General features: G+C 35.4%; 1 protein-coding gene across 1 annotated transcript; it reads left to right on the plus strand.

Annotated features, from left to right (window-relative positions):
* Window positions 1–338: 338 nt before the first annotated feature.
* LOC110457879 (excitatory amino acid transporter 1-like) lies at window positions 339–11,525 on the plus strand. The gene is made up of 8 exons (XM_021509329.1): window positions 339–1,460; window positions 4,787–4,829; window positions 6,506–6,569; window positions 7,201–7,375; window positions 7,804–8,037; window positions 8,686–8,880; window positions 9,349–9,483; window positions 10,605–11,525. The coding sequence occupies exons 1-8, from the start codon at window positions 913–915 to the stop codon at window positions 10,771–10,773; spliced, it is 1,563 nt and encodes a 520-aa protein (XP_021365004.1). The 5' UTR covers window positions 339–912; the 3' UTR covers window positions 10,774–11,525.
* Window positions 11,526–12,367: the final 842 nt, after the last annotated feature.

Raw genomic sequence — 12,367 nt, forward strand, 5'->3', positions numbered from 1 at the left:
TAACAACCTATCAAAATATTTTGATGGAACCCTTTTCAATAATTGGTTCTAAAGAATTAAAATAAATGTTGACCTAACCCTTGACACGTTTTATATATGATTGGTTATAAGCAAATACGAATAACCAGAGTGAACGGTATATTCAGTAAACAGTTTTTTGAAATGTGATATCAGTTAAACCTATGGCAGACTAACTTATGACTTCAGGCTTATTATATACGTGTCAGGTGTGTTGATAATGAAAATACAACCCAATGAAAGGATAACAAATGATAACTACTGTCGATTGTGGTCAGGTGTCAACTCAGACGTGTATTATCAGACGGCTATATATCACCACATATATATGTATCATTATGTTAACCTCTATATTATCAGTATAGTAAATCACTATGTAGTATCTATCATGTACTGCTGAATATCATCAAGATCATGCTAAAATAAGTACAAACGAAACGAAGCGGGATGTAAATATTCTCGGAATACACCTCTACGTGATGGAGGATTAACTAAACTTGACACACACTCCCTTCAATGTTTACCAAATGGCTGGTTGTGTATAGACACTTGAAGGATGTAGTTTGCCGTCATAAATTATTCATGAGCTGTGACGTGATTTGACATACGAAACGTATAGATGAGGTCGAAGGAGACGGATACGTGTAGTAAAGTTTGATGAGATTTAACTTTATAACAGGTTCTACCACAGATCAAGCCACATATGCCCAGATCAGGAGTTGTCATAGTTGCCGAACGTTGAGGTGTATCACTGACATTTGTGTTTTGGGATTAATAAGTACCGTAAATTGTACTCAAATATTTTTCAGTGTCGTGATTATTAATTTTAAGAAAAAATTACCCTTCCAGAAAACGTTTACTTATACGACTCGAAGATTATAAACAAATTTCAAAATGGAGGAACCAGACGCTATAAGAGATAAGACGGGATGGAAAAGTTATGGAACAAGCCAGGCTATTGGAATGCCCGATTTAAAATTGGAACCCGTAACGGACGTTAACAGGATCACCAAAAACAATTCGAAATGTGAAGCTATCAAAATGACACTAAAAGATAACCTATTATTGATTCTGCTTATCATTTCTATGGGAATCGGCGTTGGCCTTGGAGCAGGGCTGCGTTCTGTTGACCCTCCATTTACAAAGAGACAGATTCTTTACCTCCGTTTCCCTGGTGACCTATTAATGAACATGCTACAGTTGTTAATCCTTCCACTTATCATGTCCAGTCTAGTGTCTGGTCTTGCGTCTCTAGACACCCGGTCATCTGGCCGGATAGGTTTGAGGGCGGTGGTGTATTACTTGACCACTACCCTCGCTGCAGTGGTCCTTGGTATCATCCTGACCGTTAGTATCCGGCCCGGGACCAAGGGAGGGGAAGTCGAACCCTCGGGCGAATCCAAGATCGTGGAGCCTGCAGATACTTTCCTTGATCTCCTCAGGTAGGTTCAGCTATCTTAATATCATCATGTTGTTCCATCTACTACCATCTCAATAATTTCTGAAGGAAGGACAAAAGTCACACTAAAGTAATTGCATCTGAAAAATGGGAAGTGATACAGTATGTAAAAAGGAAAAAAAGTAATTATACTGCACCATACTACTTTTCCGTTCTATTTCTTCTTTGAACATGTTATAAATAATATCAAGAATGATATCAAGGACAGTAACTCATGATGTTAATAAATGGAGGATCCAATCCTGACAGACCTGGTCTTTTCAAAACAAAAAAGATTGGGCAATAATTAACAGCACATGTTGTGATCCTTAGAGAGAACATGCATCATACACAACTGGTTCTATTCACAAAGATAAGATTCTTTGTATCATAATGCCCAATCTGAATTAGCTTTTTGTAGAAAGTAACATAGCATGATGTCCGACAATACTTTATATTATGACGTCAAATTAAAATAAAAATCATTCTATTAAAGCACAACGTAACAAACAGCTGGTACGGACCATACCTTGTTTTGTCTAATATGATTCATGTTCAATATTTTTTACATGTGAGGTTGTTATACAGTGTCATTAGCTAACATCGATAGCGTAAACAATGTGGTTTAAACAGGATGTTCTAAGAAAAACGTTTTGTTCAATTGTTTTTAAGGATATAAAGATTAGAGATAACTAAGCCGTTTTAGATCATTCAAATTGTCAGTACTAATAAATATAGAAAAATAAACGGGAACGAATCCTGAACAACAGGTCCTGACTCAACACGATCACTTCAACAAATTGTAGTAAGATTAAGCTGACATTTTAATTAGCATATTTACCACCACATGCTCATGCAAGTAACACGGCATAATTTCTTGTACGGCTTTTTACATCTTACACTCCTGACACAATTAAAAAGACAACCACAGGTGACGTTGCGTCCGACACAGAATGAATTTAGTTACGCAAGCATTCTCTTAAAACGATGAACAAGATGTTCATACGAAAGGTAGACATAAGCAAATGCCTATTTGTAGTAAATAACATGCCCTTTTCTGTTCTCAGTATCTAGATTTTCTATAAAGGTGTATCCTTTTGACTAATAAAGGTTTTGTACCTGGAAAGTTTAAATATACTCCGCTAAAATTTCAATAAAGCTTTGTGTTCGACTAGAGTCAACATAAAAACCAATATCCATTAATGATACAGTTTTTCCTACGCGAGCGTTTCTGTACCGCGAAAGTTTTCAACAGCCAAACAACGGAAAATTTAGCACGCGAATAATTCCACTTTTTCAGTATTTCAATAATATATACCATTCTACTTGAAATGGTATGACTACATGCAGTACTATGTGTTTGCATTTCCCACAGAGAGACTCAAGAACTTCAATTAATCGCATACGCATTGGAGTTAATATATAAACATTATAGTCAATACATTTCTTATTTTACGCAAACAAAGGAAAGTTTTGTACACCTAGCCTACAGTGCAGTCTCGAAAACCCCAACTCAACTACCTTTGTTCCCAGTGACTGTACAAAGTTAGGCTGTTAGACGGTTTGGTTATATGGCAGGTTTGCATAGAAAAAGATCAAAATAACCCTAGTATTGGTAGTGAGACTTGCTTATTTACTAAAGTCTCAATTAACAAAGAAAGACTTCATTTGTTTTCTAACTAATCTCCTGCATGCCAAGTGTTTAACACCAGTTTGTACATTAAAAAGTAGTAAATAAAGGTAAATATCACGAATGAAAAATAAATCTTTACCCTAAAGCATGTCATTGTAGGTAGGTAAAGAACAAGCTCCATGAGTTTACATGTTATTTTTGTTGGCTATCTTGTAAGTTAAAACTAGATATTGTCAAAAGATAAACGTACAACTGTCTACCAGTAATTGGAGTTGAAAGGGGGTTAATTAGTCGTGAGCGTCAGACATTATGGGACGGTTGAATGACGATAGCTTATGTTAAATATACGTATATTTTGTACAATTAGTTACCAATGTGACACCAATACAAGACCTGACATATCGCCCGTTTAACATTGCAGTTGAGAGACTCTCTAGATCACGTTATACAGTTGGGTACACATCCCGTCCAGTTGACTAGTATTTCCACAAGGTATTATTGACATTACCTGAGAGCTGACCTCGGGCCAATAAATATTATATTCACACAGTTTTATTTTCCTTACCCTCTTCAATAGCTTACTTGGACGATACTCAACGCCGAAGAATTTACATACAACACTTCTGATCTGATAAGGGGTGTTAACAGTTTTATTCAACATAGTACCAACACAAGTCGAGCAATGCCAACATATTTGTACATTTAAGGAAGTTTGTCTAATTAAGCACCCTTTTTCAAGTCACTCAATAGAATTCCCTACGTGAAAAAAGCATGACAACGTTTTGGGGTTATTTCAAACAGCAGCAGTAAAGAAACACCTTTTCAAAGAATAAATAAGTTGATACAGAAATCAAAACAATATTTAGTACTTTGGCTACTTTGTCCACTTCGGCCAAGCGCGTGGTAGTAAGACGCTAGAACAGTTAACCTTTACTTTTCTTTGGATGGCTAGATCAAAGATTAAGACAATTATATTTGTATCACTACAGAACGTTACTGTGTTGGTTTGATAAATATCAACCATTTTATCAAGTCTGTATATATTTTCTTTATTCGGTAATGCAGACATGTACACTTTTCTTAGCCGAGAGTTGTCGTAGGCATCAAGCAGTAAGGCTTACTAAGGTGTATTTTTAGTGTTAAACCTGAACAGAATATGTGTACAGCGTCGACTCGTTTGTGAAAAGGGTTTTATTCACTCCTATTTTATTACAATCTAGCTGAATTGAAATTTTAAGAGGATCAGGAATCCTCGACATTTTCATTCTTGTATCCAAATTTTCACATCAATACAGAAAAAGAGAATCGTCGCCACTCTGGTTTCCTGCACTTTGATTGCATAAGCGTCCGTGGAGGAAGTTGTGTGAATCATAAAGCATTTGATATATTAATTAACATAAATCCTTCACGTTATTTATTTTTTGTCAACAGGCAGGCGTTTGTGAAAAGGGTTTTATTCACACCTATTTTATTACAATCTAGCTGAATTGAAATTTTAAGAGGATCAGGAATCCTCGACATTTTCATTCTTGTTTCCACATTTTCACATCAATACAGAAAAAGAGAATCGTCGCCACTCTGGTTTCCTGCACTTTGATTGCATAAGCGTCCGTGGAGGAAGTTGTGTGAATCATAAAGCATTTGATATATTATTTAACATAAATCCTTCACGTTAATTTTTATTTTTTTGTCAACAGGCAGGCGTTTCCCAGTAACTTGATAGAAGCATGTTTCAGCAAGGTAAGTTTTGATATAACCATAGTTACTTGTGTAAGCGTGTCAATTGTTTGGGGAGTCATACAAACATTATCCGTCGCAAGTTCAGAAGAATCAAGGTTAAAAGATACATTTTATATTAGTCTTGTGCATAATGATAAGTGTTTACAGTATACCGATTGCGAGAAGGACTTCATTGTCTTGTCAGTTAAGACAGTGTGTCGGTAAATACAGGTTTAAAACAGAGAAACCCAGAATGTTGCGACCGTAACAGATTGTTACCAAGGCAGATGCTATTGGATGTCTTTGCAGTCATTCGTCAGTAAAGTGAAATTCCGCTCAATGTTTAGAAAGATAATGTACATTGTGTACTTATCTATATATTTATATGACGTATCTATTTTAATCTTGATAACAGTCGCTGTAGAAACTGAGCACACGGTGTAATACCCGAGGTTGTACGTACATGGCCGACATATTTTGATAATATATGATTTTATCTGATTGAAATTTACTGACTCGTTCGATCTGTTTTGTCTGTCCCGTGTAAACATGTAGATCGAAATTCCAACCTAGAGCTGTCTAAAATAGGTTTTGTAAAATAGAAAGGATATATAGGATTTTCAAAGATACTAATTAAATGTCATTGAGATTTGTTTTACTGACATGCCTCTGGCGTGCTAAATGAAAATTTCTTAAACCTGTAAGTTCAAATCATATTTGATGCAAAAGCAATATTTAAGACAAGTTTTGAGATTGTTTTTCAATTTATTTCTGATTCATATTTGAACTAATTACGATGGTGTGATAAATCAGCCGAAACTAATTTCATGAACCATTGTAATAATTTATAGAACCTTTTCCTGTATTTGCAAAATAGTGGAGGGAGCATGGATTCTTTGTCCTTTCTATCTCTCCATCCGTCTATCTAAACAATATTTGTTAAGACATTGCATTTACTTCCTCTTCTCTAATACTAGAAATAATTATCAAACTTGGACACACCATAGCCGTATGCATGTAGCTAGTGTAGGCTACACGGACTTTGGTTACGATTAGCGTTAGGCTCCACTTCAATATCTATACTTTGTGTTTAGCTCCATCGCCACACAATTGGTAGTCGGACTTATATGCATGTTTTGCAATCATTTCGTGTTTATCTTTTCCATGATACAAACTAATTTTTTAGAGATACACTATATATAGAAATCACCATGTCCGTTCGTTTGCCCACGAACCTTGTAAGCACAACGCCCCCTAAACAGGTTTTTTTGTTTTGTTTTCTGTGTAAGTTAAGACATTGAGAATACATCATATGTAGATGTTGTATCAATAAAGGATTGCGATTACACAATGTTTCCTTGAGTTACGACCCTTTAAACCTAAAATTCTGCTCTAGAAACCTTGTAAGCGCAACTCCTCCTTAACTATGTGTTGGAATTCGTGTGTTATTTGGCACAGTGAAAGTACATCGTATGTAGACATGTTTGAAGGAAGGGATGCATCATATCCCCTGCAAACAATGTTCATACATGTAGTATTTTAAAAAAAGAAATCATTACACTACTTTTTGATTGTTTCTTTTTTCTTTCTTTTTTCTTTCTTTTTTCTTTCTTTTTTCTTTCTTTTTTCTTTCTTTTTTCGACGTCTTATAGTTAAATGTCACGTGATCATGTCCTGAACCTTTTTTTCAATTGCAGCCTGTAACTGACCAGGTTCTCAGAGAAGATGATAACGCCACCGGAGGTGACGTAAATGCTACCGGTATGTTTAATAACACTGATATCACTTTTATATATAAATTTGTGTCAAATTACATAAAGATAAATGAGATTCAAGATCAGGTATCAATACAACCACTGTTAATGTTAAATAAACGTTATTATTTCAAACGTCCTCCTTGTATAAGAAACTTTAATGTGGAATATCATTATTGCGATGTCAACGTTAATTATTAGCATATATTGTCAAAAATATTGATTGAACAGATATACAATAATGTACTAGATCCCATAATAAAGCTTTTTTGATGATTCTGGATTTAACACGCGACCAACGTTTAAATTGTTGTACATCTTTTTTAATTCGCTTTTTGATTATTTTCCTGCATGCTCATGTTGTTCAGTAATAGGCTTTCTCTTTTGAACCACACAAATATATAGGTTTGGTGTTTTCTTAGTTCATGTTGTTGTTAGTGGTGTCAGCTTTCAATTAAGATTTTTCACATTGTTTGTTTACACCATCACATATTTTCCCTAGAAACCCCTATTAGCAATTAAAGTGATAAAAAGATCACACAGTGCCATCTTATTTGTTCAGTGCCATGAGAACACAGACATGGCCTATTGTACTTATGTTGCTTCATTGTGAAGACGGTGTATGTTGTCGTCTGTAGCTGTGTACGACCCTGTGGTGGACATGAAGCCCGGGATGAATGTCCTTGGCATTGTCGTCTTCTCCATCTTCTTTGGAATCATCATCGGTCGACTGGGGGAGAAGGGGAAGCCCCTGATAGCTCTGTTCGAATCTCTGTGTGAAGCCACGATGGTCCTGGTCAAGCTCGTCATATGGTAAGTCACATGGTAAGATTGTAACATGGTAAATCAAAAGTGCAGTTTTATTTTCAACAATAACCGGTTTGTTGATTTAGCTAACACCGATTTATATCTAACCAGGTCAACCCTGTTTGAATTTTGATCAAAAGTCCAACAAACACGTACATAAGCATGCTTATATGTTCGTTAGGTACCACAAATACACATTTTGTACGGAACGAATCAATCTTGACATAATGTGAATCAAATTCATTTAGTGTGCTCCTGAGTTTGTATCCTAAATAGCTGTGACATGCCTCCTGTTTTCAGAAGAGTTTAACAAAGTTCAAGCCATTAAGGATATGTTTTCTGCACCTAACGCGATGTGTCAATGCTATACAGTATTACAAAGCAAAACAAAAATATCTTATATTAACTTTATGATTGGGTTGTCTCTCCTGAAGGTACTCTCCCATAGGTATTATATTCCTGGTGGCGGCGAAAATTGTGGAAATGGAAGATCCAGCCCAGACGTTCCAACAGCTTCTCTACTACTTCATCACCGTTATGGTTGGTCTCGTCATCCATGGTTTCATAACTCTCCCTCTCATTTACTTCATTATTGTCAGAAAAAATCCCTTCCGGTTCATATACGGAGTCACCCAAGCCATCGTCACAGCCATCGGAACGTCATCAAGGTAATGGCATTTCCTGATATAAAATAATTAAGAAGTTTTTAAAGAATATTTACTAAATAATTATTTATGAATCAGATTGATTGATATTAGTTATTGGTTAACCTCATTGTAAAGGAAGACAAATATGATAATTTCTGATTGAATGATAGCTAGAAGATTTCCGTTTACATACACAAGGTGCATGTTACCATTTTGGTGCACCACACCACATTTGCTTGTTCTATTGATTTATAACCAAGACCCAGTTGTTAAAGGATGATTGGCTGAGAAGTGCACATTTTATTTTCCGTGTATCTATTCCGTCTTTGCGTATTGCAGAGTTATCTTCTCTTGTGAGCAGGTATTGATTTTTACGGCATTGGTTTGTGTGAGACAATTACGTCGTTTTCCAAAAAATTGATGACGTTACTCTCACAAACAAATGACGTAACATTCAATCCCTGCTCACAAGAGCAGGTAACTCTGCAATACGCAAAGACGGAATAAATCACTACCAATACGCTTTCGAGAAATAAACTATTTAAGTACAATAAAATCACATGCGATATTTCGAGTCATCTTTTGAATAAATTGGCTCAAATGTCTTATTTCCTCCGGTATCAAGCTTAGGTAATCATTTTTTTCATGCAATGATTTATGTTCCAACAGCTCAGCTACTCTTCCTGTCACGATGAAAAATCTCGAGGAAAACAATGGCTTAGATCCCCGTGTGATCAAATTTGTGGCTCCCGTTGGAGCGACCATCAACATGGACGGAACAGCACTCTACGAAGCCGTGGCAGTCCTCTTCATTGGACAAATCAGAGGATTTGAGATGGACATCGGACGAATCATTACCGTCAGGTTTATATTTAAACAACTCGTGGTGATCATGAAACATTTAGAAGTAAAGTGCATTCTGTAAATCACTTTAGTTTCGTGAGTACTTTATTTCGTAAACAATGTTTGAAAATTATATTCGCGAATAGTTGCGGTTCATATGATTCTTTTTTTTTTGCAATAATGCTACTTCTTTTCATGAAGTTTTTAAACTCAGGAATGAGTCGCCTTGCACCAAAAATATTATCCCACGACAATAGAGATTTACAGTAGTAAAAAGTCGCGATCATAATATTATTCTAGAATTTAAATTTGTTCTTTTGGCGATTCATATGAATACAAAATGATTTTGTGGTATGTGCGAAAGTGATTGACATCCGATCAGAATGCACGTAGGTGTGAGCATATACTACTTTCATATGTAAGGCAAAATATTGCAAAAGAAAGCATACAAATAACCCAAATATGTCACATGTCTTATGTTACTTGTAGTATTACTGCTACTGCTGCCGCCATCGGTGCCGCCGGAGTGCCGCAGGCAGGTCTTGTCACTATGGTGATCGTTCTGACGGCGGTTGGCTTCCCGACTGATGACGTCACTTTGATTCTAGCTATCGATTGGTTGCTGTAAGTACGCAAGCTATACTATTTTATACATCGTGCATCTGAACGTTATATTTTAAACCAAACCCATTTTTGTGATTGACTGTGTGTAAGCTTACAAAGTAGAGGGATAATCGATAACTTTGATGTTAAGAAATCCTGAAAGCTGTACTTACACTGATGTTCACAGGGAAATTAGGACGGAGTGTTTCTTAAAAGAATAGAGAAAGGAAAATATTTGATTTCAAGTATTACAAATGATGCATCATACATGATGTTTGTATAACGCCCACTATCAAAATGATCAGCGATCTTTTTAAGATCCAGATATTTCGGGACAAATCTAAAATCACAACAGTTACGTTTATCCATTTGAACACTTCAGTAAAAAGGCCAATAACTCCTGTTCAAATCTGATGCAATGTTTAAATCGTTCATCGTCTTCGTTCCCTTTCCTGGGCCTATCTTTGTCATACTATTTAAACAATGATGGCTTAAGAGGACCGGATTGTTTATATTCCCCTTTACATTTTAAATTTCGACATTACAACCCCTTATTTTCTCAAATTTACCAAGTATGGGGACAACTCGCTTTCTGTTGTCTCTTTAGGGAACAATTCATTCCTTGCTGAACATGTATTTGATTATTTGATAAATAGAAAATCTAATCACATCAGAAAAACAACTATATGCCGAGTGTTGTATAACAAACGTAAGAAAATATTGAGAAAATTAGGCATTGATTACCTTAATCTCCTGCTTTAAGAGGAATGGCGAATTTGATATGTCTTGAAACCAAGTCAACGCCTGTCTATGGCCAGATCAGTCAAAAAAATGAACGTTAATGGTTGTCCTGCAATTCGTTTATTGTATTAGAAAATTAAATAGCTCGATAGAAAAAACAATAATATATATTTCAAACTGACAGATCGGAATGATGATTATCAATACTTTTTGTCAGCACAAACATTTATGGATAATCTCGTATGATCTCGTGATGTTTCGTGCTTAGCCACCATGAAATGTTTTAGCTAAACAACTTACTATGTAGTAAAACAAACTAATTAACATAAAGATGAACATAGTTAAAGAGATTTTAAAACCAGAAATTAGGTTTTGAACTAATGCTTTATTTCTTCCATCAGGGACCGTTTCCGGACTGCTGTAAATGTAATGGGAGATGCTATTGGCGCAGGAATAGTCAATCACCTATCACAGAAGGAGCTGAGAAAGATGGATCTTCTGGACTCCGTGGAGGACACAGAAAATGGAGTTCTTAACGTTGGTTATGATGAAGCGGATATCAAATTATAGGACGCATCTATTAAACTTTGTCTTATCAAAATGATATCCGTTCTTTTACTTTGAGATACATGACTAAGCTAGTGTGCTAGGATATACTACTGCTATTAACCTTGTATTGCAAAATTGTTGTCTGGCGATTGGTCATTGAATATTAGACAGACATATACCTTATTTTGTACAAATAATCTTAATTACAACAACCTAGCAATGTGAAGCTATAACGCACTTGTAATGCCATACAGTAACTGTTTACTGCACTAAATGTCCGTACCGCCCTTTAAGACCTCACTGATAGTACCAAAGGTCAAAAGAAGGTTCTAAAAAATAAGAAGATATAAAACAAAGGGAGAAAGGTGCCTATACAATTGTTACAATTTTGTAAATGTTGGCTACAACAGATCATTTAGTCTTAAAGTAATTGTTAAAGTAAATGGCTCCATGATACAAATTATGGGATATCTCATGTGCAGGTGATAGTTAGTCCTCCAACTGAGTGATCAATGTATTTGAAAATAACCCTTGATATCTACGACAAGAAAAGACTATATGTAACACGTGAACAATTGCACTCGAAATGGTATTTCGTCTAGTTATTTTAGTTACATGTAATAGGTATAGTCACTACAATTCTATATAACGACATCAAGGATGCGCCACCGGAAGTTTCAGCTTACTTCGGTGTTGAAAGGACTCACACAACTAAATCATTTACTATATATTATTACCAAACATTTTAGCTAATAACTTTAATATTTGAAGTTCAAAACTAGTGACAACTGTCTAGATTCATAAATACATACCTTGCAAAGGCTACAAAATGACTTTTTTGGTAGGTTTAGTGGCATATTGGAGTGTCACAGCGCCAAGAAGTTGACAACCGGAAGTTTACAAGCAAAACCGGTGACCCAAAACAGAAACGCCCCCAGACATTTAGCCCCTGTGCAAATCCGCACACAGACATGGAAATATATCAAAAGTATATATTTTTCAAAAGTTAAATACCTGAACATTTCATTTATCTAAAAATCTGTCATCAGTTCCTTATTAAACTCCTTCAGTGGCCCAGTAATTAGCCGGAACTTATTTCAAATAGGAACTACAAACGTATGAAACACTTGCTGATTGGCTGATTTAGTTGTGTGAGTCCTTAAAGGAAAACTTTACATTTTAAAATGTTGAAATGAAGTCTGTTTTTGAAAGTATATACATAACCGAGTAAAATGGTTAAGTTTGGTGGAAATAAAATGATAAGGTATGAAGAAAAACCAAGTCATAGCCCCTGATATACATGTGCTATTCAGAGACAGCACCAAACAATTCTCATTTCACTTACTTAACATTAACCTCTAGCACACCAATTTAGCACACACTCAGCAATTTCATATTTTGCACACACATTTATTACCCATACCATTCACATATTTTTGAAAAGAAATCTTGGTGACTCAGTTTCTGTAACTTTTACTGTATCTTAAGCAATCAAATACTTAATTTGAGTAAATTTGATAGAATTTGGACAATTTAACACACTTAAAATTCACACAAAACTCCAAAATTCTACACAAAACATGAGTCATAAAAGGTTATCAGATATCCATCTCAA

This window comes from Mizuhopecten yessoensis, unplaced genomic scaffold, assembly GCF_002113885.1.
Source record: "Mizuhopecten yessoensis strain PY_sf001 unplaced genomic scaffold, ASM211388v2 scaffold9363, whole genome shotgun sequence".
In the NCBI taxonomy this organism is placed as follows: domain Eukaryota; kingdom Metazoa; phylum Mollusca; class Bivalvia; order Pectinida; family Pectinidae; genus Mizuhopecten; species Mizuhopecten yessoensis.

Excerpts from the sequence above, each read along its gene's own strand:
- LOC110457879 (XM_021509329.1), top strand. The coding sequence starts at position 913 with ATGGAGGAACCAGACGCTATAAGAGATAAGACGGGATGGAAAAGTTAT. Across the intron at positions 6,570-7,200 it reads AGGTGACGTAAATGCTACCG|CTGTGTACGACCCTGTGGTG; the intron begins GTATGTTTAATA and ends TGTCGTCTGTAG. Across the intron at positions 9,484-10,604 it reads CTAGCTATCGATTGGTTGCT|GGACCGTTTCCGGACTGCTG; the intron begins GTAAGTACGCAA and ends TTCTTCCATCAG.